The sequence below is a fragment of the Vidua macroura genome, chromosome 12 (genome assembly GCF_024509145.1).
Source record: "Vidua macroura isolate BioBank_ID:100142 chromosome 12, ASM2450914v1, whole genome shotgun sequence".
Classification (NCBI taxonomy): Eukaryota; Metazoa; Chordata; class Aves; order Passeriformes; family Viduidae; genus Vidua; species Vidua macroura.
In genome coordinates, this window is record NC_071582.1 from 7,769,531 (window position 1) to 7,795,656 (window position 26,126).

The 26,126-nt window shown below is 39.8% G+C and overlaps 1 protein-coding gene across 2 annotated transcripts in view; it reads left to right on the top strand.

Annotated features, from left to right (window-relative positions):
- The window catches only part of THSD4 (thrombospondin type 1 domain containing 4), a 243,561-nt gene that overhangs the window by 66,110 nt on the left and 151,325 nt on the right, over nt 1-26,126 (top strand). For both annotated transcript variants that reach the window (XM_053988291.1, XM_053988292.1), the window contains exon 6: nt 1,094-1,196. In XM_053988291.1, the coding sequence (XP_053844266.1) occupies nt 1,094-1,196 (103 nt within the window). The remainder of the gene's footprint in view (nt 1-1,093; nt 1,197-26,126) is intronic.

Below are 26,126 nucleotides of genomic sequence, written 5' to 3' on the forward strand. Positions count from 1 at the left end.
CCATGCTGTTTTCATATAATGTTATCTCTAGCTTTCCCTTGAAATTGATCATCTAGAAAAAATATTCTGCTGTTCTAGTCGAGTACTTAATGTGATTTCTACTGTTTTTTAATAGTATTTTTAGTAGTCATTTTTATTATCTAAAGGATATGCAAAAAAATGCATCTGTGCCCAAAGCTTGCCTATTTTATCCAGGCATAGAAATTATTCTAATTAACCTCCTGCATTTGGTAGAAGTCTTTCTCCCTTTTGTATGTGTCCACACACAGAGTAAACTTCTGCTGTAACTGCAGTGAGGATTCAGGCAGAACAAAGTCATTAAGTATTTAACTTGTATTTTCTTTTGGAATCTACTTCACATGCAAGCAAGGCTGGTCTGCCAAAGGTGTGCATTGCAGGTGACCTAAGGAAGGATGCTACTTCCACCTGTAAAACCTGCCCTGCCTCAATACCTGTGTGTGCACACATGCTTGTATAGAAACAGCTCTTCAGTTGCAAAACTCATATACCAACTCCTTAGTTCCAAGAGCTCAGGATCTGAAGTCATGACTTGAAATGCAAAGTCACGCAGTGACTGTAATAGCAGCATGTAGAAATACAAAAGGAAATGTGGAAATATGGTATGGAAGCATAGGATGAGAACAAGAAGCTGCTGTGGTCAACTTTTAATAAGTTATGGAAGCATGTACGTTGAGTGTTTCAACTCTGTTGAATCTGAGCCCAAAAAGTTAATGATGAAAAATGTGAAGCTGTTGTGAAAAGGAAGTAATTCTAATCTAGTATTGAATTTATCTTGAAGTGTTGTGCTGTTGCTGAGGAAAATGACAGCTCAATAGAAGCTTTACTTTTTTTTATAGAACTTTCTCCATTAACTTCATAAATTAATTCTCTTCAACAGCACTTTTGATACTGTTACTTAACAGCACAGCTTGCTACCTGTTTTAAAGAGGTCTCCTGGTGTTTATATCATTCATCTGGATTAGAATTTTGCAATGCCTTCTCTAACCTTCTAAAGTTCATTAATAGGAAGGCAAAAATAACTTTGCTGTTGATTATAATGCTACTTTTTTTTTTTTTTTTTTAATCTAAACAGATGTGTCCTGAAAGCAGCAGGAATATTAGAGAGGTACAGTGTGCATCATACAATAACAAGCCATTTATGGGTCGATTTTATGAATGGGAACCTTTTGCAGAAGGTAAGGGAAAACAACTTGGTTTTGCATTATTATACAGATTGTGTTTTGGAAAGGCAGATGTGTTTTTTACTTAGTAGGAGCCATCAGGCAGCTTTGATCCACAGCTGATGTTACCTGTTTTTACAGCTGAACATGAGTCAGTGCAGATGAAGGTAGGTTTATATCTGATACCCAGTTAAATCTGATAATGCTTGTTTCTAATGTAGCCATGTCTCACTCCTCATCTTATCTATTGTGGGCAAAGTGAGGACTGGCAGAGCTGCACCTCTTTCTCTCCAATTAGGAACATTCAGTGTATGCTGTCTCTAGTTAAAGCCATGTTTGGCTTTGTGAAGTTGCCCAAAAGGAAGTTTCAGAGCTGTACAACTCTGGCACTTTGTACCATGCATTTAGGCAGAGCAAGGAGCCAGGTACCCCAGCAAGCATACTGCTGAAGGCACATTCTGCAGACAGCATTACTTCTGCAAGGTGGCCCTGAAGAGTTATGATGTATTAGCTTTGATGCATCCCTTTTCAAACCCCAGCTGAGGAGACCCAGCCAATGCTGAGCCCACCTCCCTCTCCTTGCTTCCTACACAGCAGCTTTGACTCACTCCATCTTTTGCCAGGAAAGATAAATCAGGGGATCTAGAACATGCCATGATCATTTCTTTTTCCCTCCCCTGCATAGCACAGCTTGCTCCTAATGTTTATACTGGATCAAGAAGGGCAGTTAAACTGTAAACCACAGCACTGTCTTGCTGGTGAGTTAAGTGTAATTATTGTTGTTTTTTATTTCTCCCTTGTTGAGATTGGTGCAGCTGCATTTCTAACCCATTTTATCAGCTGCTGCTTCAACAGAAACTTTTGTTTTTATTTAAAAAGTCATATTAGAGGGACTATAATCCCTATGAATGTAGAGTATTTAATGAAAAAAACCTAGTTTGTGTGGGAGAACCAATAGCATATGATGGCTTTAAGGGCAGGATTTGAGAAGAAGGATCCAGTTGTGGCAGAGGGAAAACATCACAGTGATGTAACCGTAACACCTGTAAGGAAGTTTAACTCTAAAGAAATAATGAATGTTTTAATCATACTGATAATTGAACTCTTTAATTTGAAATCTTAAGTTCAGTTAACTTTCATTTTTAATTGTGATGAAAATTTCATAACCTTTTGATGGCTGGATAAAAGAATCTATTGAAAAGAGAGATCCTGTTGGTGGATTGAAAAGGGTAATGGTGGGGATCTGGCCACAGGAGACTCTCTTAGCGAAAAAAGGCTGCATTTGTTGAAAGGAGGGAGACAGCTGTGGACTTTTTTGTCAGAAATTCTCTATAAGGTTAAATATGGAAAAAAGTCCTCTACAGGACAACCTGTGCCTGATATTTTGTCTTCAGGAGGATACCTAGATAGTCTTGTGCATCCAAAATACACCATCACATGCAGTATTTTCAAATCAACAACTGCAAAAACTCCTGGTCAGCTGCAGACTTCTTGCTTTGGCTTCTGTTTGAAAATGTCAGCCAGGTATGTGTAATAAACAGGCTTTTAAGGAGCAGTCCCAGCCCTGGGTTTCTGTTCCAGCTGGTAGAGTTACACCTGTGCAGGCACAGGCACTGTGAGCTCTGCTCTCTGCAGGGTCCTGCAGGGACATTGGGCTTTACTGGCCCGGTTGTTCTTCAGAATGGTGACCAGTCAGGGCTGCCCCCCAAGTGTGTAAAACTTGAAAGAGCTAAAAATGTATTCTTTGGGGGCTTGGCTTTTTTCTTCCTTCTAAATGAAGGAAATTACAAAGAGAAAAATACTGCAAAGTTTGAGCAATTTCGTTTTCTTAGAGAAAAAGAGAATTTTTGCAAATCAGAGCTTGGTCCACTGAAAATCAGACATGATTTACCCCTAACAGATATTGAGGCTCTTCCCTCAAAGTAAAGAAAATGTTAAATTTAAATGGAAAAAAATCTGTTGTTTTATATTTTTTTTTGTTTTTGTTTTTTTTTTTTTTGGTTTTGTTTTGTTATTTTACTGTGAATTTTAATGTGAAGATTTCCAAAATGAACACTTGACCAAGCATTCCCTCCAAATGATGTTTTGGTTTGCTTTTTGTTGTAAATGAATCAGCTCTAGTTTCGAAGCTCCCCTTTCAGGTGACTGCATTTGTTTGCAGGGCAGGACATTTATTTCCCAGGAATCCTGGCTGTTCCCAATGTGTATGTGATTTTACGTGTGCAGCTGTGGCTTGTGTTAGGGCTGACTGATGTTGGCTCTGGAGGCAATAGTAGGAGCGGGGACGTGGCTCGGGGATCATCCCAGTGGTGTCTGTACACTTGATTTAGTTCCACTTGGTAGAGTCAAGATGTCTTTGGCTGGAAGTGCTGGATGAGGCCAGCCGAGTTTCTACGAGCAGAGCCACGCTCAGATCTCGGGAGCAGTTTAAAGAGCTCGCTGCTGGCAGCCAGGCCTGGAGGCCGGAGGGCTGCGCGGAGAGGCCCCGTTCCCGCTCCCGCAGCGGCCCCGCTCCCGCTCCCGCAGCGGCCCCGTTCGCGCTCCCGCAGCGGCCCCGTTCCCGCTCCCGCAGCGGCCCCGTTCCCGTTCCCGTTCCCGCAGCGGCCCCGTTCCCGCTCCCGCAGCGGCCCCGTTCCCGTTCCCGCAGCGGCCCCGTTCCCGCTCCCGCAGCGGCCCCGCTCCCGCAGCGGCCCCGTTCCCGTTCCCGCAGCGGCCCCGTTCCCGTTCCCGCAGCGGCCCCGTTCCCGTTCCCGCAGCGGCCCCGCTCCCGTTCTCGCAGCGGCCCCGTTCTCGCTGCGTGCTCCGGGGGCCGCGCCTTCACCTGCTCCGGGCACAGCTGGCTCTGGCAGCCAGCAGGAGCTCTGCAAGGTCTGGCAGCCTTTCTTCCATTCCTTCTGACTGCCAGGCCTGGCTTGCTCCTGTGACCTCCCTATTCTTCTGTTTGGTGCTGAGAGACAGGAGTTGTTACAGAGCCTGTAACACCACCTTGCTCCTGGGAGCAGAGTTGGAGTCAGGCTGAGTTTCAGCTGGGATGAAGATTCCTGTAGCTGAAAGCAGGGTGTGTCAAATGGCACTGATGTCACTGCTGCATCTTCTGTGGGGGGGAAAAAATGTGTCCCCAGTGTCCTCCAGTGCTGTTGTTGCCAAACCTAACTACTGATGGGCACCACAAAGAGTGATTCAAAATCAGCTGGGGCAAAAGAAGCTGACAGGGCTGGGAATCAGCAACCAGCCTTGTGACAGGCCAGGAGGCAGTTTCAGCTGGCTTCTCTTTACTTGAAATGTGTCAGAATCCAAGCACTGAATGAATGGAGGGATATTTGGTCAGCGTGGTTTTTCATGCTGAACTTCAATGGCACTTTTTTCTCTAAAATGACACTCATGTCAATACTCCATCCTGAAGCCTGTGTTGTGTTCAGAGGAGAACTCACTGTACAGGTAAATCTGTACATGCTGTAAAATCGTTTATCAGTTCACTTTTGTCTTAAAATATCTCCTAGTAGCCTGACTTCTAGCTAGAGATGTCTTCCTGCTACAGCTGGGATAAATATAAGCTTTGAAGAAAATGAAATTTATAGCTTCCACAAATGTCTAGTAAATACTGCAACATCAATGCTTTGTGTCAGACAAGAGGCATTTAAGATTTAGTATGAATCAGTTTGAGTATCAGGATGGAGACTGAAGAGTAAAGCAAAGCTGCTGCATTTATTGATTTGTGGCTTTTGTCTTGCTGGATTTTTAACAGTTTTCACTCATTTTGAATGACAAATTAGCTTTTTCTAACAGATCAAAATGTAGTGGTCCAACTTAAGATGTTAAAGTTGCTAAGAAACTTCTTGAGTCTGCTGGCAATTGATGATGCTGAAGACACTGACTGAGGTCTGATTAATATGATGTAAGTAATTATAAAATGGAAGAAAAGCCTAAGATCTTTTAAGAATCTTGGTCAGGGGCTGTGAGGTGCGAGTAGCATCAAGCACTCGGAGTAACCAGGAGTCAGAGAGGGCTGGTTTCAGAGAGGAGGTCAGGGAGTGCAGTTACCAGGACATTGCAGAAGCTGCTTATGGATCCTGGACAGTCAGCTGTAGGCACAGAGCAGTTGTGCTGATGTTTTAGGCTTGGGAGGTTGTGGCTCAGTTGCCTGGGCTTTGTGCAGACTATAAGGGTATAAGGACTTGAGAGGAGACCATTTATTCACTTCTAAAGTCTCATCAATAAGATGTTTTGTGAGGTATTTTCCATTCAGTGATGGAATAGCAGAAAGCTGTTCCAAGGCCAAGCCTGAACCTATTATGCTTGTATTTGGTGGTTTTTTCCTTCTTTTAGAATTGTGAGATATGATTATAAACAAATTATAGATATATATTGTTTATGTGCACATTATTACTTCAGTGTCCCATTGCTGGAGTTCATTACATCTTGGTATGAAACCATTCTAGAAACCCTGTGTAGGTTGATATATATGGAGAAACCTAATATTTGTGTCATCTGTTTATGTTAACTGGAAGTGGAACTTCAGTTTAGAGTACTCAGAGAATTGATTGTATTGTGTATGGTCAGGAAGGTGGTGTGTTTCCTGAATGCCTGTGAACCCTGGCAATGCAGTCCTTGAGACCCAAAGGTAACCGAGTCCCAGTTTATTAATGCTTGTCCTTCCCTGATTTGTGACTGCCAGCTCCTTCGGGCTCAGGAGAGGCTGTGCTGAGCTACATTCTCTCAGCTTTGTGTGCAATAAATACTTGGACAACCTAATGTTTTCACCCAGAGAACAAGAAGTCATGTTACTGTTGTATTTATACTTTCTCAAGTAACTTACTTCTAGTTAGTGAGCATACAAATATACATATATCCTGCAACTATATATGTATATATACATATATACTGGGAATCTATACACAGTATCTCTAGAAATAATCCAGCTGTGCTGCAGTTCACCCAGCTGCAAGTTATTATATTCAATGAGGCAGCTGCTTGAAGTCTTCATTTCTCATTGCAGCAGACCATACTTCTCTGCTTCTCTTTTGCCTCCACCTGTTAGAAATTTCTTGATTGCTTCTATTCCAGTCTGTGGCTAGTTGTTCTTTACAGTGCATGTCCTTTAATTGCATGCACTTTTATTTCCTAAGACAATTTGGTTTTGCTTCTCCTGTTTTATGTGAAATGCTGTAGGCAGACAGATCCATCAATGAGGCATCAGACAGTTTTGGGAGACTTGAAATGTAACGAGTAGATAGTGTTTATTTTTATTGATTAGTTACAATTCAAATAGTGCCTGCTTCCATAATGATAGATACAAGACATCCTGAAGCCTATACTTGTAATTACTGACAAGAGCTTAGGCACTATAGGCATAAAATCCCTCTTGAATTCTGATGGAATATGATCTCTAATTTCCTTCAGACTCAGTGGAAATCCTTTGTGAGGCAGTGAAATAGCCATTTTTCACACATTACTGAAAATTCTATTTCACTTTTAACTGAAATGTTTTTGAAATATTACTAAAATTTATTCAAATTCAGAACAAGAAGTTCACTTATGCTATGTCCCTGTTTTCCCCTTTATTTATGGTTTGTGAATGGATCACAAGAGAAAGCACATGGAAGTTTGCAGTTTTATTAATACGGTTGTGGTAAAGTATCTGAGGCATTTCTTTGACTTCATCTATAAATCTGCTTCCTGAACATCTGTTGTGTTGAGCTTGACCTGGAAATTGTAAATATCCTGTGTATTACTGAAATATGTAACTACTTCTATAGAAAGCTTTAATAAAAAAAATTGCTGAGATATTTATGTATATGGAAACCTAGTGCTTTCACATGGCAACTTACCTTTTATAGTTATTCTTTCTGTATAATTTCATTAATATACATATTTTGATTTGCATTTGTAAGAAGCTTAGTGATAGAGCTTGGCTTGTACCTCTGATTTTGTGGTTTGTTATAATAATTAATAATGCATATGTATTTTTTAAGTGTACTATTTTAAGCAGGGCCCACCATACTCTGGTGAGTGAAGTGAGCCATTTCTCTGTAATAGATCACATGCATCACATGTAATGTTTCTAATTCATTGTGCATACTTTAATTTCCTCACTTTTCTATGTGCTGTTTGGAGGGGAAAGTGGGTTAAGAGTGGTGAGAGCAAGAAGTGAGTGTTTATAGATGGATACCTGGATGAACTTCAAGAATTGGGAATGGTTGTTATTGCCTTTAGGAAAATGGAAAATTATCCATCAGATGTTGTCATTCAGCTGTAAATTCAAGACACTCTGAAGTGCAATGGAAGATAAACCATCTAAGCAGAATGTATTTGTAAGACAGGAAAATGAGAGAAAGCAGACAGGTCATATCTGTCCTATTCTAACAGGCCTTAGATAAATGTAGCCTAGGTTTGCTGTGAGAGACACTGCCCTCTGTGTCCAGGTGACCAATATTTACTGGTGTATTTTAGAGTATCTGACCTATCCAGTTGCATTAATTGTGAGTTGGGGAAATGTCCCAGGAAGAATGATGCCCTCATTTCAAAGCACTTTTTAGTTATTTTGGTTGGAGCAGAAAGTTAAGGATGGATGTTGTGGCTTTCAGGCTCAGATGTAGAAACAAAATTGTATCCAGATATGTGGTACTGAAGATTATTCGGATAGAACAGAATGTAGAAGGAAGATTTGTTATTTGCAAAGCATGTGTAGCAGTGAGTGGTACAGATACTTTGATAAAAATTGTCTATTTTATCTATTAATGTCCCTTGAAACAAGATACAGACATCCAATATTCACAAATGAATTAAAAACCAACACCTCCACCCCCAAAAATGGAATCAATGGAATGCTTTGATCCACGAAACACAAGCTATTGGTCTTAAGCACTTAGTAGCTTTATCACAACTTTCTCAGTGTCTGACTTGGCTGTCAGGCAGTCTGTAATAAGTGGGGCTACACGAGTCAACAGTATATGAGCTCATGTAATCAATCTGTACCAGTCCTTATCTGTCTAAGCTTCTTACATAGCTTCATTGTGTCCAGTGGCTGTGCTGAGCAGCCTAAAAGTTGCTGCAAGTGGACAGCTGAGGATTTGGATCTCTTTGATTTGCGGAACAGTCTGAGTTGTGTAAAGATGGGCAAGAGAATACCCTGGAAACAGAGGCCTACTAGGGATCAAGGATGTGGTTCTGGATGTGATTATCTAGGAGTGAAAATTAGCAAAGAGCAAGCTTGCTTTAAATTAACATACCCTAAGAATTTAACCTGCCCTGGCAGTTCAGGGGCTTGTCTCCATCTTTTCTGAGTCCTCCATTTTGGATCAAGCACAGCTTTCTCGGCAGCAAAACCTCTGCCATGTATGAATAAGAAATAAAGATAATGCTGATTCTTCTTTTCTGTCAGTTCTCCCAAAGGTTATGTGGTAACCTATAATCTACCCACTGGAAGGATTAAAAAACTCTTTTGGAATCTCCTTTTCATTTTGTAGCACCCAATCTTTTATATGTTGTGTTTGCCAAGAGAGGGGAGAGAACGGGGACAAATGAAGATGTTGACTGTGTTATTTCTCTCCCTCTGCAGTGGATGGTTACTGTGTCCAAGTAACTGTTACTGCATAAGGAGTACTGAGCTTTGGGATGCTTTAGTCTTGTTTGCTGGTATCCATTGACTCCTCTTGTCCATGGGAAAAATCCTCCATTAAGCTTCAGGGACAAAATTTCACTCAAAAAATTTGCCTTTGCTGTTGAATCAACATTTTTACTTCCTTGGAATTCTTTACAGCAAAGCACCAATGAAAAGAAGGCATCCTATCCTTATTCCTACATCTCTTTGGGGATACAAAAATTGAGTCTTAGTCTGAATTCTCCTAAATCTGTTCTGTTTGGTTATAGATTCCTTTTGTAGCAGAGCCATGCAGGATCAGATGCTCTGAGCAGATGTATTTTATAGCTTCACAATGAAACTTTTTTGTATGAGTTCCATGTTTGTAGTCCTAGGAGTCCTTGTCACGTAGATCTGCACAACCATTCCTTATAGTGTGAAGACAAGAATGCGGGGAAACTTGGGCTTCACAGTGTTTTGCAGGTGTGCACTGCTTGCATGAACCCCAGTGATCCTGCCCTATCTCCCAAATTTATGAAATAGTCTGGAGAATAAAATGGAGCTCCAAGGTCAAGACTGTAATCATTTTAACATGTTATGCATTAACTTTGGGCAGCAGTTAAGCAAAGGGTTATCAAGACATGTTCCATTTTTGTTGTTAAATGCATGAAATATTTATTCAACACATTTGTTGTACAATTCAGCACATTTCTTTTTACAATATGCAGTTTTAAAAATCAACTGAATATGCTATCTTTGCCTCAGTTATGTGTGGAAATGTTTTTTGTTGATTCAATTATGCATTTCAAAATATTTGAAATAGTTTCATAGTATTTTCCATGTGTTTGATTTCAGAAAAGCTTTCACATTTATCTATTCCAGCCAAGAGCAATTGTCCTAATGTGGGCTTTGTGTGTAGCAGGCTGCAGAGCTCCCAGTCAGGTTGCTGCTGAAGTTAAAGAAAAGCAATATAAATATAACTTTTTATAGGTCCTAATGGTATAAGAATTGTTCAGGTCAGCATGAGTTTTTCCCATTCACTTCAATGGCTTTTGGATGAGGTAATTTAGAAGAAAATTCCACATGTAACTAAAAAAGTGAACAGAACTGAGATCTGATCCTGAAAAACTTTGTTGCAGGCTGATAATATCCAGATTGCTTTGTTTTCAGAGAATTGGTATGTACGTAATTCCACGGAGGCTCAGGAACTCACTAGAAATTCTCACAGTTTCTTTGAAAAATGATGAGTTCAAAGAGTGCACCTGCAGCCTCTGCTCTGCTCAAAGGTTCAGGGAGCTGAGTTGGGCATGGTTCTCTTGAGCAGGGACTTGGAAAACAGTGACATAAACATGGGATTCAGACTCTTCTTTCATTCTGTGAACAAGTTACAGGTACACAAAGAAGGGATCATCTCAGAGACCAAAGTACTTTACTTCTTTATCCCTCTCCAATATGTGTCTGTCTTTTGTTTTGCTGTGTTCCTGAGTAATTGAAATGGTGACTAGAAATGAAACATTTGTTCTACTGAACTTTTAAAGTACTGACAATTGTCCTTAAAAGGAAAATAGTACATGTATTTCTAGTTCTAAAAAGCTCCAAGCACTGAAGTAATGGAGAAATGGAGAAATGAACTATAAAAAGGGTCTTAGTAAACAGAGACTTTCCCATCTACTTTGGAAGACTGATTTCTTCTGAGTATGTTACATTATATTGAAAGAATTACATATTAAGATACTTTTCACTTACAGTTTGTTCATTTTGAGCCCGTTCCAGTCTCAGCTAATATGAAAGAAAGCAATAACTTCAGAGAGACTCAAATGTGAATCTAAACATTTATGTTCACAGTTTCCATTTGTATACTCAAAAATTCATTATGCATACTGTCAGTAGTAGAACTTGCACTTTCCAGAAGATTTAGGTGTAAAATTCTATTTTCTTAATGTAATTTCTATGGCATAAAATGGGTTTCAGAAATTAACACCTACGTATACTGAAAGGGTAGACATACAAGTTCTGGTTCCACTAAAAATTCTGGATTTTACCTGTTTAGCATTCTAAATATTTCTGGATTTTGAAAGAAAGTTTTGGGTCAGTCTAAAGTGTGGCCAAAGCCTTTGGTCATAGTTACCAACAGCAGCGTGGTGTGAGGTCACAGGTCAGAAGTTGTGGCTGGTTGAAAATTTTAGGGAGCCTGCTGAAGTCTGGAATCTGGTTTCATATCTGGCAAGGCTGCTGCTGCTGCTGTGTTTTCCTCGTTGGTGGCTTACTGGTATTTGGCATTTAAGCATGGTGTAGGGCACTTAAAGCATGAGCAATTTTGCCAAAGGGAGAGATCCGGGCTGCCTCAGGCGGGGCCCTAATCGCAGGTGCAGGCAGGGGCTGCCGGGGCTGCTGCTGGAGCTCAGCCCTGCCTGCGAGTTCCTGCTGCCCCACATGAACTGACAGAAGTGTGCCAGTGCTGGGTCCCTGCTCTGGCCTGGGACAAATACAAGGTGAATTAAGCCTCTCCTGTTCTGATAAAACCGCTGTCTGTGGGCTGTGAGGAGAAGGCTCAATTGTTTGTGGTGTAGGAAAGCCAAGGTTAGTAGTCCCTGTGGCTGCAGCTCGGGGCTGAGACTCCTGAGCTCAGGCTTAGCTTGAAGTCACTGTGCAGGATGTTAAGAGTGGGGGAAGGGATGAGATGTTGTAAAGATAAACTCCTAGTGAGGGTTCAAAAGGATTAAGGATTGCTCTGTATTTTTTAATGTAGTATTCCTTTAAGAGCCCTCAGATTGACAGTTTCCAACTTCATCTCGCAGGCTTTCAAAGGAGCAGAGTTCACAGCTCTCACTGATGTTACTGTTTGCTAGAAAAATGAGGTAACATATTAATATGAATGTGGATGCCTGTTGTACATTATTAATTAAATATTAGCATTTCTGTGTCTTTGGAATGTTCTGTTAGTGTTTTGATGGAGGTACTTGGTAGTGCTGAGTGTTATGAAGGGAATTAAAAAGATTTTGCCAATTTAGACAGTATAAGTAGTTGGACTGGCATTTATATATGCTCAATATTCCTTCTTGTGATGATGAATTACTATTTTCAAAGCAAGGAAACTCTTACCCACTGTGAAGAAAAAACTTACAATATGGATGAACATCAGAAGAAAGAGATTCCCAGTGGTAGTATATAAAATGAAAAGCAGAACTGGCTTCTATTGTGCTCTGTTTCCATTAGACATCTTGGAAGTTTTATAAGTGTGGTGCATAATAAATATCTAAGCCACAGTTTGGGATCTTTTACAAAGGACAGACAATTCTTGTTAATGTTTTTCTGGATCAGTCCTCACTCTTACACCCAGATTGATACAAATCTCTGGCATTTGTCCACTGAGCCAACTTGTGAATTTGTTAATTTACTTTCCATATTGCACTGTGTAACTCTGAATTTAAATCCAAACATCACAAATTTAAAATCGAATTTGAAAGAGCCAGAGAAACTGTGTATTAAATTTGCTCATATATCTACAAAGGGAGGAGATCTGCTTCTGCATAATTTTGGTTAGAGGCCTAAAAACTCTGAGGTGCAACCCACTCTGGTTGATTCTGCGCAATAGTTCAGTGATTCCTCTGGAGAGAGATCACAAAGAGCTAACTGTTTGGACCCATTTCACCACTGAGGTGAATATCAAGTATAAAAACAGAAACAGACCTCAAAAAGTTGAGCTTGATCTTTTTTCAGATGTAATAATATGAGTCTGGTGACATCATCAGATCTGAAAAGTAATGTGGATTTTTACTGTATTTTCTTTTCATTGCTCCAGTATAAATGTAACCCTATGTATGTAAAATGCATTATAGCAAATCCACAAGCAATTTCCTTCATTGTAACAAATACTGCATCTCATTAGAGCAAAACAAGCCCCCAGTTATGGTGCAGAACATCTGCTTAATAATTTCAAGTTCCTCCAACTATGCTGCCAAAACATCTAAAAAGTCAACATCTAGTCCATTACTTTGATCAGCTGAAGTAGTAAAATTATAAATAATGCACCAAATACCCATCTGGTGAAAGGCAGAGCAGTGCTGCTGGCCCTGAGCTCGGGAGCTGGGACTGGTGGGGATGTGGCATAAGGCACTGGGACTGGGATGCTCAGGGAAGGCAGGGTGGGATGCAGAACTGCATTTCAGGCTTGCACAGGTTTCCTGTCTAGCAGTGAGAAAGTTAGTTAATCTTTCTGTGTCCGGATCCCGACTGTAAAATTCAGTTTCAAATGCCCTCTATGTCTCATGGGTTTTCTGTAATGCATATGAGGTGCTTTAACATTACTGACAAGAGCCAAAGCATTCCTTAAACAAACAACAGGTCATTGTTTATGTAAAAATTGGGGTGAGTTGTAATGCAATTTATTGTTTGTCTGCTCTGTGTGTCTTAGGGAGAGGCTCGCATTGTGTTGTTGCTGTGTTACCATTTTGACTACTTGTGTTCATTCCAGTTTTGAACAAAAACTGAAAATGGGAAAATGTTCCAGGAATACAAAACATTTTTAAGTATCAAATTATTTGGGATCAGTATTGTCAAAACTTAAATATATATATATTTATATATATAATTGTAATATTATTAGGATGTAAAATTATTTTAATTTTCAGTGTAATAAAGTGTTTCAGCATTGAAATGAAACAAGAAAGTTAAAATGATTTTGACATCCCTGTCTTCATTTTCAGCAAAACAAACATATTGTGAGGAAAGACTTCGGTTTTCACAAAATTAAAAATTTTGAAAAAATGGGGAAAATATCAGTTGAATGACTCCACTGTATTTGTAACTAGATTAAAAAATATGCTGAAAATACAATATGTAAAATACAATATATCAAAGAGATTCTTGCACATGGTCAAGTCATTTGAATAGAAGAAAAGCCTGATTCTGAACAGAAGCTGTCATGGGAAAGCAGAAACACCAGCCAGTTTCCTATTCCTCGGGTTTTATCCAGCATGGTTACATCTGTCTGCACACAGACTGGCAAATTCAGTTGTGGTGTAGATGATGGAATTTGATTCAGGAAGGTGGCTGGCTTTACTGGGCCAGCTCCAGCTGGGATTGACTGTGGCAGTTAAAGCAGGTCAGAGGAGGAGGATCCTTTTTAAACCCTGCTTCCCCTTAGACCGAGCCCAGCGTGTTTGAAGATGATCTACTCCCTGAGCTGCTGCTACAGGGCTGCTGTTTCTCACCACAGGAGCAGTTGTTGCCATGGAGTTCCAAGAGCATGAGAGAGAACATGACTCCCAGTGTTTGTCCATTAATCAAACCTGAATCTCAGCAGCCAAACACAGAGAATAAAAACCCAGTGATTTTATCTCAGTGAACATACAGAACATTAGTAGGGGAAAGAGTAAAAAAAGACATGCTGATTAGCCTAATTTGTCTATCCATAGTTTCATTATGTATTTAGAACTTGGTATTCTGAGTTTAAAAGGTCTTAATTCTCCTTGAGAGGGTTCTCAATTATTTAACAATCTTGCTATCAAGTGTTTGCTTTTTCTTTTAATTAGTTAGGTTCTGGGCTTGGTTTTGAGGATTTTATTTTGATCTTAATCCAAAACCCATATCAGCATTACTGAGCATTCTTAATCCTTTATTTGATACAGTATTTTCAGATGTTTATGCATGACTGTCACTTTTACCATATATGTTTAACTTAAAAATAATTGGAAGGAAAGTCTAGTTATTTCTTTCATAATTTATGAGAAGAATAGCTGAGTCTTAGACTTTAAAAAAATCTGGCTTTCTCTAGTGACTGTAAGCTTTTTTTTGGTAAGTGTTGGTTTTCTAGCACCATGGTTAGATCTGACACTGCAGAACAATAAGGATTATTTTTTGCTTAGTATATTGGATTTCTTCCCTCCCCTTTCTCTCTGATTTATCATTCTTTTATATGGACAATCCCTTCGTCCTCCCTGTTTCAAATCCAAAGGCACATCTTGGAGCTAATGTACAATGTGTTGCTCATTCCCACAGGTAAATTGGGCAGTCTCAGCTTCCTGCATGTTTGTACAGACCAGCCCAAGTGCTTTTCACCATTACCTGGTTTACAGTTACAGCAAAACAACATTTCTTAGCACATTCTGTGAGGAGAACAAGTCCCAGCTCTATAAAGTGTCAGTGGGTTGTGTTTAGGTTGAAAATCTTATTATGTGCAGCCTGCTGCAGAGCATGGGGAATTCATCAGTAAACATGCTTGGCACCAGCCCCGCCGGGCTGAGACAGAGGAAATGGGATCCTGGTGCTGTACGTGAAACTATGCCTGCCCTCACTGCACAGCCCGGAGCAAGATCTCAATCTCCAGCTCACATTTAGCATTATTCTTCAGGAAATTTTGGGAATAGGAATGATCTTTTAATACAGGATTGCTTTTGGCCCTTTTGCTGATACACACTGACTGTAAAGTCAGCTCTGGCTTATCCAATAGTAGCAGTAATTCTGTGATTTTGCTGCTACTGCCACAAAAATTACTTCAGTACTTGGGGTCAACACATGTTGCATTCCAAATGCAATAATAGGAGTGGTGGGTTGATGTTAAAGACCTGCAAAATTCAAATCATAACAAAAATATGGTCAAGGCCTTAAAAATATTTTGAAATTCAAAATCAGGTTATCTGACTTGTCAACTTCTATGGATGCTGCCTAATGCATGCAGACAAAACTATTCACACAAATTAATTTTTACTTTATCCTTACATGTTGATATTAATTCTGATGAACTGTGCCTCTAATAAATCTTTTTATTTGAGATTAATTTTCATGACAGGAGTGTTTACAAAGAGACAAACAGTTACCAGTAGTCAGAACTGAAATATGTTTTTTAGTTCACTGAAATGTGTACGAACAGATTTTAAAACCCTGTGTCTAAACCTAAGCAGTTAGTCTTATTTATGCACTAGTAAATCCCTCTCCACCATTTAATTGAGGAATTATGTGTATGCAAGCTTGTGTAGTGTTTGTATATGAAGGAGGTGCTGCATGTTTGTATAGCGCATATAATATATTCTAGGTATTGGTCAGTTTATGATTTATGAAACTATACTGCAATACATATTAAGGTGTTTATTGCATCATTTGAATTATTTAATAATTCACTAAGTTATTGCAATTTGCAATAATTTAGCCTGACATTTCAATAGATACTTATGCTGAATTGCTTATTGAAATATTTATTGCATTCACATGAAAGTGGAAATTTTGCTGATCAGACCACCTGTTTATGTTGGCTATTGGTCTCAGTTAGTGCTGGATATTGAATTTGGAAGGCCAAGTGAAAGCAGCACATGTTCTATATCCAGTTAGCATGGGCATCAACTGCAGGGAAAATACAATGGCCTGAGGATTTGTGTATGTTGGCAACTGGTATATGCACCTACACCACAGACAGCTTAAAATCTGTATACATTTGTCTTCACAGCTGCTTCTAATCATATTAGCAAGATTGATATTCTTGTACATGCCAGAGGCAATCCCTCCGCTCTCTGTTAAAGCAGAGCCACACAGGACAGGGGCCTGAATTACAAATACACATTGGAGAGCAGGTGTTAAGTTTTCAAAGAAGAAAAGACTGTGTTGTTAAGAACAAATCCGAGTTTCAAAAGGATTTTTCTACTGCCTGGGATATTGGATCTCTTGAGATAAGATTCAAGTGGTTGTGAAAACATGGGTATTATAGGCATGTCCTGCTATTATCAAAGGGATACTTTATTAATGTTCCTGTTTGGCTGTGAACTCATTCTTCTGTGTTTCTTTTTCTGTGAATTGCAGTCAGGCCCATTGCTTCTGAGACTATTGGCTCTTGACAGTTTTTGAGACAGAGTTGGCATGAGGACAAATAAGTAATATGTTGTTTCCTGAAAGACCTTTTTTCTAGGATTATTCATGGTAATATTTTCTGTGGAAGTCCGCCTCCCAAGAGGCCCCTGCACTTATATCCCACATAGTGAGACTTCAGTAAAAGCAGTTATTGCACTACTGTACCTTACTGGGCTTTGGCCACAGTTCGTGTAACACAGTCTGTGTCTTTAATCAGTCCATAACATAGGAAACTGTTCTGCAGTGTGGTGACCTTCCCAAACTGTTCTGCAGTGTGGTGACATCCCAGCCCAGGGCTGGTGCAAATAAGCAGGCACTGGGCAGTCAGCAAGAACATTGGGACATTTGGGACATATGAAGTAATTAAAAAATAAAAAATGTTAATATTCTTTTAACTTTATAGGTTGAGATTTCTGTGGCATGGAAAATATTTATCCTTAGGATGCAAAGGTTTTGGGTCTTCAAGTTTTGCAGAATCACAGAATCAAGTAGGATATAAATTGAATACAATTAATAAGAATCCATGGAAATAATCTTAGGTGAACTGCTGGGTAGAAAGTTTCAGGCACAGGATGGAGATGTGTCTGTGTGAGCCCCTCTGGGACAGCCTGGATGTGCGGGTGTGCAGATGCACAAAGGGAAATTCAGCATCCTGATCTGTGCTCCGTTCCTTATCCAGAGTGCATTAGGAATTAGAACTGTGGGGCTTTGCATGAGCTCATGAGCTGGAGAGCTGCCTTCCTGCTCTAAGGGTGGGGAAGGCATGCCAAGTATTTAGGGTATGTGTCCATGCATGTCCTGTAGATCCTGCTCTGTGTACCACAGCAAAGAAAAGGAGAGAATTTCTTGTCAGAACAAAAACTATGTTTCATTCCTTTTTCCAAGGACAATTTTTTCTTCAGGCTTCTTTTACACCACCTTCTACCATGTAGTTAGTTATCTTATACGTAGTCAAACTAAAGCTGTGAAAAACATGAACACTGCACTGGAATGGTGAAGCCTCAAAGATTGTATTGTGGGGAGGGATTTTTGTTCACTAACTGAATTTTGTCCTTTAATGGAGTTACTTTTTAAAAACATTGTACACAGGAAAATCAAGAAGTCTTTAAAAAATGGATCTAGAGGTTGTCCTATTTTTGTCTGTAGTTTAAAGAAAAATACCAGATATTGTGATGTTTTAGATAAAGTCCAAACAGCTGGGAAAGCAGTGCTGGCTGGTTTTGGTACAGAAAAGCATTGGTGATAAAACCCATAGGAGTTAGAACATCCATGATACCCAGCAGAGACAGTTCTGACTTACTGTCTGGATGAACTGTGAGTGAAGTTCCATCAGTCAGTCTCATGTGGTTTCAGAAATGTTAGAATTAATTTTATGCCTAATTTGCCTAATTTGAGGCACTTAAACTAAAAATGGAAGTTGAACTGTTTTGTTGTTTGATATTCTGTGGTACATTGCATGGCATAATCACAAATTACTGAGATCTTGTGGTATGAAGATGTAATTGTTATGTGTATTTATGCTGAAGTACAGTATACATGAGGGGTTTTGGCAAGATCTCAGGGCAAGGTGGTGGTTTTTGGATGCAAAGAGTAAGCTTCTCCTGCTCATTAGGGGAAATCTGAGAGAAAATATGAGCTGCAGTTATAAGTCACAGAACAGCTGACATCAGAAGGGACCTCTGGAGATTGTCTGGACCAACTCCCCAGCTCATTTGGGGTCACCTTCAGCAGATCTAAGACCATGTCCGGTTGGGTTCCAAAATGACAGACCCATGTAATAACAGATCTGTTGCATACTCTAGAATCAAAACCACAGCTTATTTTGAACAAGAGAGATGAATAAACTCTTAAGGCTAATACTTTGCAAGTAAAGCTGATGTAGCGGAGTGCTTGAGAAGTAGCTCCTGTACCCTAACAACAAAATTACTTATGAAAGATGTTTTCATTAGAAACTTTTTTAGTGTGCATGCCTGAGTAGCAAATATGTATTACCACTGTACACCTTAATAACTCCACTGGGCAAATGCATATTTTAAAGCTATTGCCCAGCCATTTAGAGGTCCAGTGGGGCTCCAAACTGCCCTCAGTATGTTTTAAAAAGAGAACTTAGAGATGTCAATTGATGTAATTGTGCAGTTCCCAGAGGCAGCATATGTGAAAGTTGGTGTTTCCAGTCTCGGGGACATCAGGAAAAAATTCCTTTAGATTTACTGTAGATTTGTGTGGCTTTTTAGCACCCGCAGTGATTTTAGATGGAATGGTTGTAGATGTTCAAAACCAAAAGCCAGAAGGTGAGCTTGTAATGCTCACTGGAGTCATTCAAATATGAGAGCTGGAAGTTTTAGATGTGGTCCCATGTGCTAATCTATTTAATTAGTGTGAAATGAGATTTGTCCTTCTTCCAAAATTTGAAACTGAGAGTTTCATACAGCCTTGAATCTAGTAACAAAGCTTTCAGTCATCTTTGTCAAGGGCTACTCCTAAAACTTCTATCCAAAAGGTTAATGCAGGAGCAGTCAGTTGCCAGACACATGGGAGGAAAGGTCTTTCAGTAATAAGGACCTAACTGAGTTAGAATCTGCCCTAGCTTAAAGGCTGAGTCCTTAACCAGGGCAGGTTTCCATTATGAGCCACCCTGCAGGTGAGGGCTGAGAAGGCTGCTTAGTTCAGCACGAGATTCCTCATTTTTCCCCTGGCCCAAAATGAAAGAAGCTGTGCAAAGCAGAGGCCATCCCCAACCAATCACACAGGTATGAAAACCTCTGATAGTATGTCCCAAAAAAACTTGAAAACACCCCCTATTTGCTGGAAAACAAAGGAAGCAGAAACACTTTGTTACCCTTTCAGTCAGCTAATATCTCCTTCTAGGCCCCCTACAACCATATAGTATTTGCTAGATGTTACACATTTTTACAATGTATATATTGTTATATATCTTTTTCAGTCATAAAAGGATCTTCTGTTTCCTGTATAAAGTCACTTAGGATCCAACTGCTTCCATCAAAGTGTAAAACTCATAATAATGAATGAAATAGCATCAGGATCAGACTCTTAAAATATAAAAAAATCAAAGTACAGGAACAAAACTGTTCAGATTGGACTTGTGCCTATTGTCATGCTGTTGCAACTTAAACTTTTCAGGACAAAGCACCAAATGTGAGAAAGCTTAATTCACATGATAGAGAATTGCACAATAACAATTACCATTGTTCTTTCTCCAGAGACTTTTTAGATTGTTTGGCACAGCAGTATTTGGGTAGTATTTCACATCTAAAAAGCATCATTTGCCTTTGTCTAGAACAAAATTTGTCATTACAAATGCCCTGGAGTAAACCCTTATCGCAACTCAGAAATTAAAGCAGCTATTTAAATGTAAATAAATATGTAATACTAATAACTACACAACAATCTAGCATGTAGTTATGTGCTGTCCAGAGTTGTGGCCGGTGCCACAATATGTTAACAAACCAAACCCAGGCAATGTGCAAGTTGCAGACACACAGACGGTGTGAGTTTATGTGGCTTCAGTGGAACAGGGAAGGTCTCTGCACACACTTTCCAGTGGAAATTCCTCGCTCTGTGAGAGTCTTACAGAGTCACGTTGTTGACATAAAATATCTCGATTATTCTGCCTGAGCGGGCGCGGTGCTCGGGCAGCGGGGTGAGCGCTCTGCCCCGCTGGCAGCCGCGCCTTTCCCGCTGCCTCTGTGCCGCGCTCGCGTGGCACAGCCACCTCAGCCCGGTGGCATCCGTGCTCTGCCGCTTACTGAGGGACATCAGCTCCCTGTGATTCTTACAGCACTGCTGGGCTAACATGTCATTTGCAGGAAAATAATACTACAGAAAAAAGAAGACTCTTGAGGGTTTTGTTAGCATCCCCAATTTCAGGTGTTACAACTTTTCAAAGTGAATATGGCATTTTATAGAAAATTCCTACCTTGTCACTGGAATGCTTAGTATTTTCAAGTTGATTATTTCATTAGGATTTTATAGACTGGAGTTTATAATTTTCTCTTAGTATTAAGGGTGACAGTCTGCTCTTTAGCTTGTACATCCAAAATGCGTTTGATACCAGCTGTTTAACAAAATCTCTGTATTAATGAAAGCAGCGATATGCCACATAATTTAAGTATTTCCATATATGTGAAGGTATAGGGAACTTATCATTAGATGTTATAAAATGAGAATTTTATTTATTGTTTTTAAGTGGGTTAATTCCAAAGAACACTGGTAACTGTTTCGAGCATTTGGAAGAAACTGTGTTGTGTCAGCAAGTAAGACCTGGAGCTTTTGTTTCAAAAGGTTTATATGTTTCATTATTAGTGTTCTTAAATCAAAGTATTTAGAACTTCTGGTTTCTGTGACCAGTGGAGACTGCTGGCCCTTCTCCCTAACCCAGGAGGAGTTGACACCACGCCCAGAGTCTGAAGCAACCCCTCTTCCGCAGGGTTTAATTTATTACTTGGACATGAGACTTGCTCTGTGGTCTACCGAAGGAATCAAGAGGCTCCCTGTAGGTTCACTCCTCCTTAGGTAGGAATAATTTGGCTCCCTCCCAGTCATGTCTTGATAATTGATCCCTCTGCCTTTTTCCTTAGGAGGGCAGCATGTGCTACTGCCCACAGAGGTAGGCTTGTAGGGCTGTGCTTTCTTATACCTTGGAATTAATGGGCAAAAGGGAATTAAATGTGTTCCTGGACCTTGCAGCTGCACAGCTGGGCTGGTAGGTCAGCTTCTGGTAAGACCCTGCAGAAAAAAAGAGGAGCCAAGCATGGGGGAGGACAAAGGAGCAGAGGAAGCTGATCATTCTTTTCACAGACACCTTGTATGCAGAACACAGATGTATCTCAAAGATATGCTTTGATATGCAAAAAGTTGCCTTGACTTCAGGAGGCTGATTGGTGAAAGCAGAGGGAAGCACATGGTCAGCTCACCATGCCAGTGCTGCAGTACAGTTTAGGCAGACACCTGGATTGCATCCTGTGCTCTGTGGAAATAAACCAGAGAGGCTTTAGGGAGAAGGAAATGTCCTGCATCCCACTGAGGACCTGAGCTAGTCCTTGTGGGAGGACGCTGGTTGTAGGTTCTGTATGAACTGCATCAAGCTCTGTATTTCATGATGGTTTATCCCTTATTCTGTCTTCAGGCTGGGAAGCCTTGGGAAATGGGAGCTCAGCAGTGTGGTCGACTTTGCACTTGTGATTTCTCAAAGTAATTTTGTGAAGCACCACTGAGGATCTCCAACATACATATAATTATTTCCTTTGTCTCTGTTTCTTAAGACAAGGAAAGTCTTGTCTGTTCTTTTGAATGTAAGAGAAATATGAGCTATCAGTGCCTTGAAGGATGGAGAGAGTAGTATTTTTTGTTTCCCAAGAGTTAAAAAAAAGAAAAAGGTAATGCTGTATGTATATGCTGTCCTGTTGGATCTTTTTTACACTTCACTTCATGTTGATATGGTTACAGTTATCAGGAATTCTGATAATATATAGATGGTTATACAAATTTAAGTTCTTGAGCATGTGGAAAATCTGCTGAACATGATCTTGTTTTAGGTCCAGAGAGTGGAGATTTTAATGCCTTTACTACTTCTAATAAATCACCAGTTGAAATGACGAGTTTACCTCATAGAAAGATGTGAATTGCTCCTTGCTGTTTCTTCCAAGAGTTGCCTCACTTATTCTGAATTTGGAAACATTTCGAGTGGGCTGGAAGTGCTTTCTGAATTGCTAGATTACCCATGTATACAGGCCAGATCAGGATTCATTTATTTCTAAAACTGTTGTATATTTATGCTAAGTTGTTGTCTGTCTGTGAGGTTCGCTCTCTGCTGCCTTTAGTTTATTGTTGGGGTCCTGCACGTGTCCATGTGCTCCCATTTCCATGTGCACCCTTCTCTGAAGGAATCAGTTCATACAGAGGAGTGGAAACTTCTGTAAAACCAGTGACCTACATACAAGTGATGATGGGCTCAGAGTCTAAGAATGTGAGCTGTGAGCAGTAAACATTTTGTGGGATGCTCATCTTGTCCCCGAGTGCTTGAAGTCTTTCAATGTAGATGTCTTTCCAAGGGCCAGATAAAATAGGTAAATTTTAAGCACAGTTTAGAGCCTCTGTTCTTTTTGGTGTAGAAGTTGGTTGCTAATCCTAGCCAGGTCTTCTACAATCACAGAATCATTTAAGTTGAAAAAGATCCTTAAGATCATGAAATCCAGATTAAACTAGTCACAAATACAGAAACAAAATAAATTCTGTGCAGGAAAAATTTGTGTTTTTCAAAAGGAATTGACTGGTAGAGAAAAGTGGTTCATTCACAGAATTTCAAAGGCTGTTGCAAAGGGACAGCTCTTAAAGAAAAGAAACGAAATAAATACTCACAAATGTGGTTCAATTATGCAGCAATTCTTCTTATTGAGAAATACAATAGAAAAAAAAAGGTCACTGAGTCACATATTGTTTGCAAGCTCTAGAAGACCAATGAAGTGATGTAAAACAGAAGAATGGGGAGAAATTGAGCAAGATTTTGGGGAAGAAGATTTAACTTTGCCATGTGATTCAGCATAAAGACCTGCAGGAACAGGAAAGAGTGGAGTGGGAGCTGTCATCCTTATTGGGATGACATTTGCTTCTGGATAACCTTGGACAATCAACTTGATCTCAGTGAGCTTCAACAAATGGAAATAGGCAAAAAGCAAGCTCAAACACTTGTGGTCACTTCTCTGCAATTTCTACAGTAATCTACCAAAAAGAAACGAGAAAAAAGCTGAGTCTTCCAGCATCCCAACAACAATGCCAAATGCCACTCAAATATTTCTTATTGCCCCTCTCTGTACTTCCCTTTAGTCAGGTAAATATTCCAAATAAATGAGGGACTGTTAACATTCCAGTAATATGTATGCAGAAGTACAATTCCAGAATCAAAGTCTAAAAATGAAACAGCAAATAAATCAGTGCTACTTATTTCAGGATTTTAGGCTGACTGCTCCCAAGAACTAGATGTGAGGTCTACAGGCTGCCATTAAAAACCAGAACTCCCAAAGTGGGACTCACCCGTATTGTCAAATGTTTCAGAAAATATTCACAGGCTTGCTGGCTGACTAACTGACTGGAAATATTTTTTTTGATCTGCAGACTTTCTGAACTTCAGTAAATGCAATAATAGGTTCCAAAAAGCCAGCACAGTTGGTCCTACTACTGACTTCATGGTAGTCAGTGGGAATTTTGTCATCCTACCTTTTTTCATACGATGGTGGAAGATTATTTTTATGGTGCTCAGATCTGTTCATCTTCAAGAGAGAGAATTGTATGAGGCTGTGGTCCTGTACAGAATACAGGCTGGGAGAGCTGGTGGTTCATTTGTGTGGGTGTATATGCTTAACTTTGTACAGTGTCTGCCAGCCAGCAGCAAACTCTGGCAGATCATTAACATAAATTCCAGAAAATAGGATTATTGAAGTGTTGATGATATTACCTGAGTGGCAGTACAGTGGATTCTAGCTCTGCTTTAAAAGCATGTTATTAGTGGGCATTACCCAGTTAACTGGAAATGTGCACTCCTAGTACATATATAAGCAAGGAAGCCAATGGTATTTGACTTTTCACTTCTGTAAGAAAATATGGTTTAAAGAGGTACATTGTAGGAACAGATTTCTGTGGAGTTTGATTATATGTAGCTTGTTCAAATGGTAAACTAGGAAAACAATGAATGAAAAATTATAGCAAAAGCATCATCATAATTTCCTTTTATCCTCTGATATATATTTAATATGTAGAGTTGATTATGAACTGTAATCTAATTTACTTATATCTCCTGCTTTGAAATTGTGGAAACATTTTCTTTGTTCAAACACTTCAAATCTTCAGATACTTGCATAACACAGAAAAAAAAAAAAAAAAAAAAAAAAAAAAAAAAAAAAAAAAAAAAGAAGGCTCTCATGGTTTTCTCAATTTCCTGAAATTTCAAGTGGATGAAAATCTTAGTTATTTCCAGAAGTAGTTTATTTTAGTAACTCAGACCAAATTTTCCGTGTTAGTTTCTTCCCGAGAATTGTTATATTGATAATTGTGAAAACACACAATTCTAATATATAATAAATTATTATGGAAATTTACTGTCCTGTATTTATCTCCACAGAAATAAGTGTGAGGAATGAGGTCAGTAGCTATACAGAAGCCAATACCTGTTTCTTAATGGGAATAACAGGCAGTGTTTACACTGCATTTATTCCCAGGCAGACCTAATGCTCTGTGTCTGTCCACATCTTCCTCATTTCCTGGTTCAGTCTCTCCTTGTAACAGCTCTGTGTGTGAGCTGGAACTGTGCTGGGAAACTGGCCCTGCCTGTTCCTAGTGACATCAAATGCTTCTTTGACATTTTCCATTAGAACAAAAAAAAAAATACTGTCACCTGCTGAACTGGGTTAGAACAGTGACATCCCAGCACCCCAAGGCTGAGGCTTTCTAGTTTTCTTTGCCAGCTCTGGATGTCCAGATGATTGGCAATGACTCGGCAACAGGACTGTGGTAATCATGGCTGGAGTGCAGAAATCCTGCTGGGGGACTCTGGCTGTCTTTGGTGTGAGGCTCACTGAGAGTGGGCTGGTGAGAATTTCAAGCAGTGGAATAGCCTGAAGAAGACAGGTGCTGTGGGAGTGCTGCCCAGCTGCTCTGGCTGTGTAGCAGTAGGCTGGATCTGGCTGTTTGGCTGTAGATCCAGCAGTGGGGATGGAGGTTTAATGTCAGCTGATGTCAGCACATCCCTCAGCTGATGGTGCTTGTTGGGCTGCAGTGAAGGAGAGCACAGAGGGGTTCTTCACTGCTTTCAGCCGTGGGGCTTAAATTTTTTGTCAGTCACATGGAAGTCTGTGAAATGAGGCTTTTTCAGTCCTAACAAGGTTCTGCTTTTCCGTGCTTCAAAACTGCAATGGGACATGGTCACCTTGGTGAAGCCCCAGGACCAGGCAGGTGTGTGAAGATGAGGATGGAGAGGCATTGAAAACAGTCTAGGATCTCTTGCAGATTCTGTGCCAAATCCAGCAATCCTTACCTCAAATTATTTTAACCACTCGAAGATCAGGTTTTTCCCTTTGATTTCAGTAAGTGTATCTCCCCTGAAAAAGGACTATGTGATTGATTTGCTGGATTTGATCTCCAATGCTAATTTCTCAATCAGCTTGATAGTCACCTACCAATTTTGGAGGAAGGAATGCTCTCATCCTTTCGTTGTTGTTGAATCTAGTCACATGAAGAAACTAAATACAAACAGATGGACATTTTTAAAAAGTCAGCATATTGCTGAAATTTCATATTTTTGTTAGCGTCACTGACAGAGATTTTATTGCAGAACACTCAATCTCTGGTTTGTGTTCAAACAATATTAAGAGATTATTGCTCTACTAAAATTTGGAGGGTTTTCAGTGAGATAATTCTGCTGTATTTATTTATTCATTTATTTATTTATTTAGTCTCCTGACTGGCAGAAACTGGAATTACAGAGTTCCTTTGGCTACTGCTGCTCACCTTGGGGA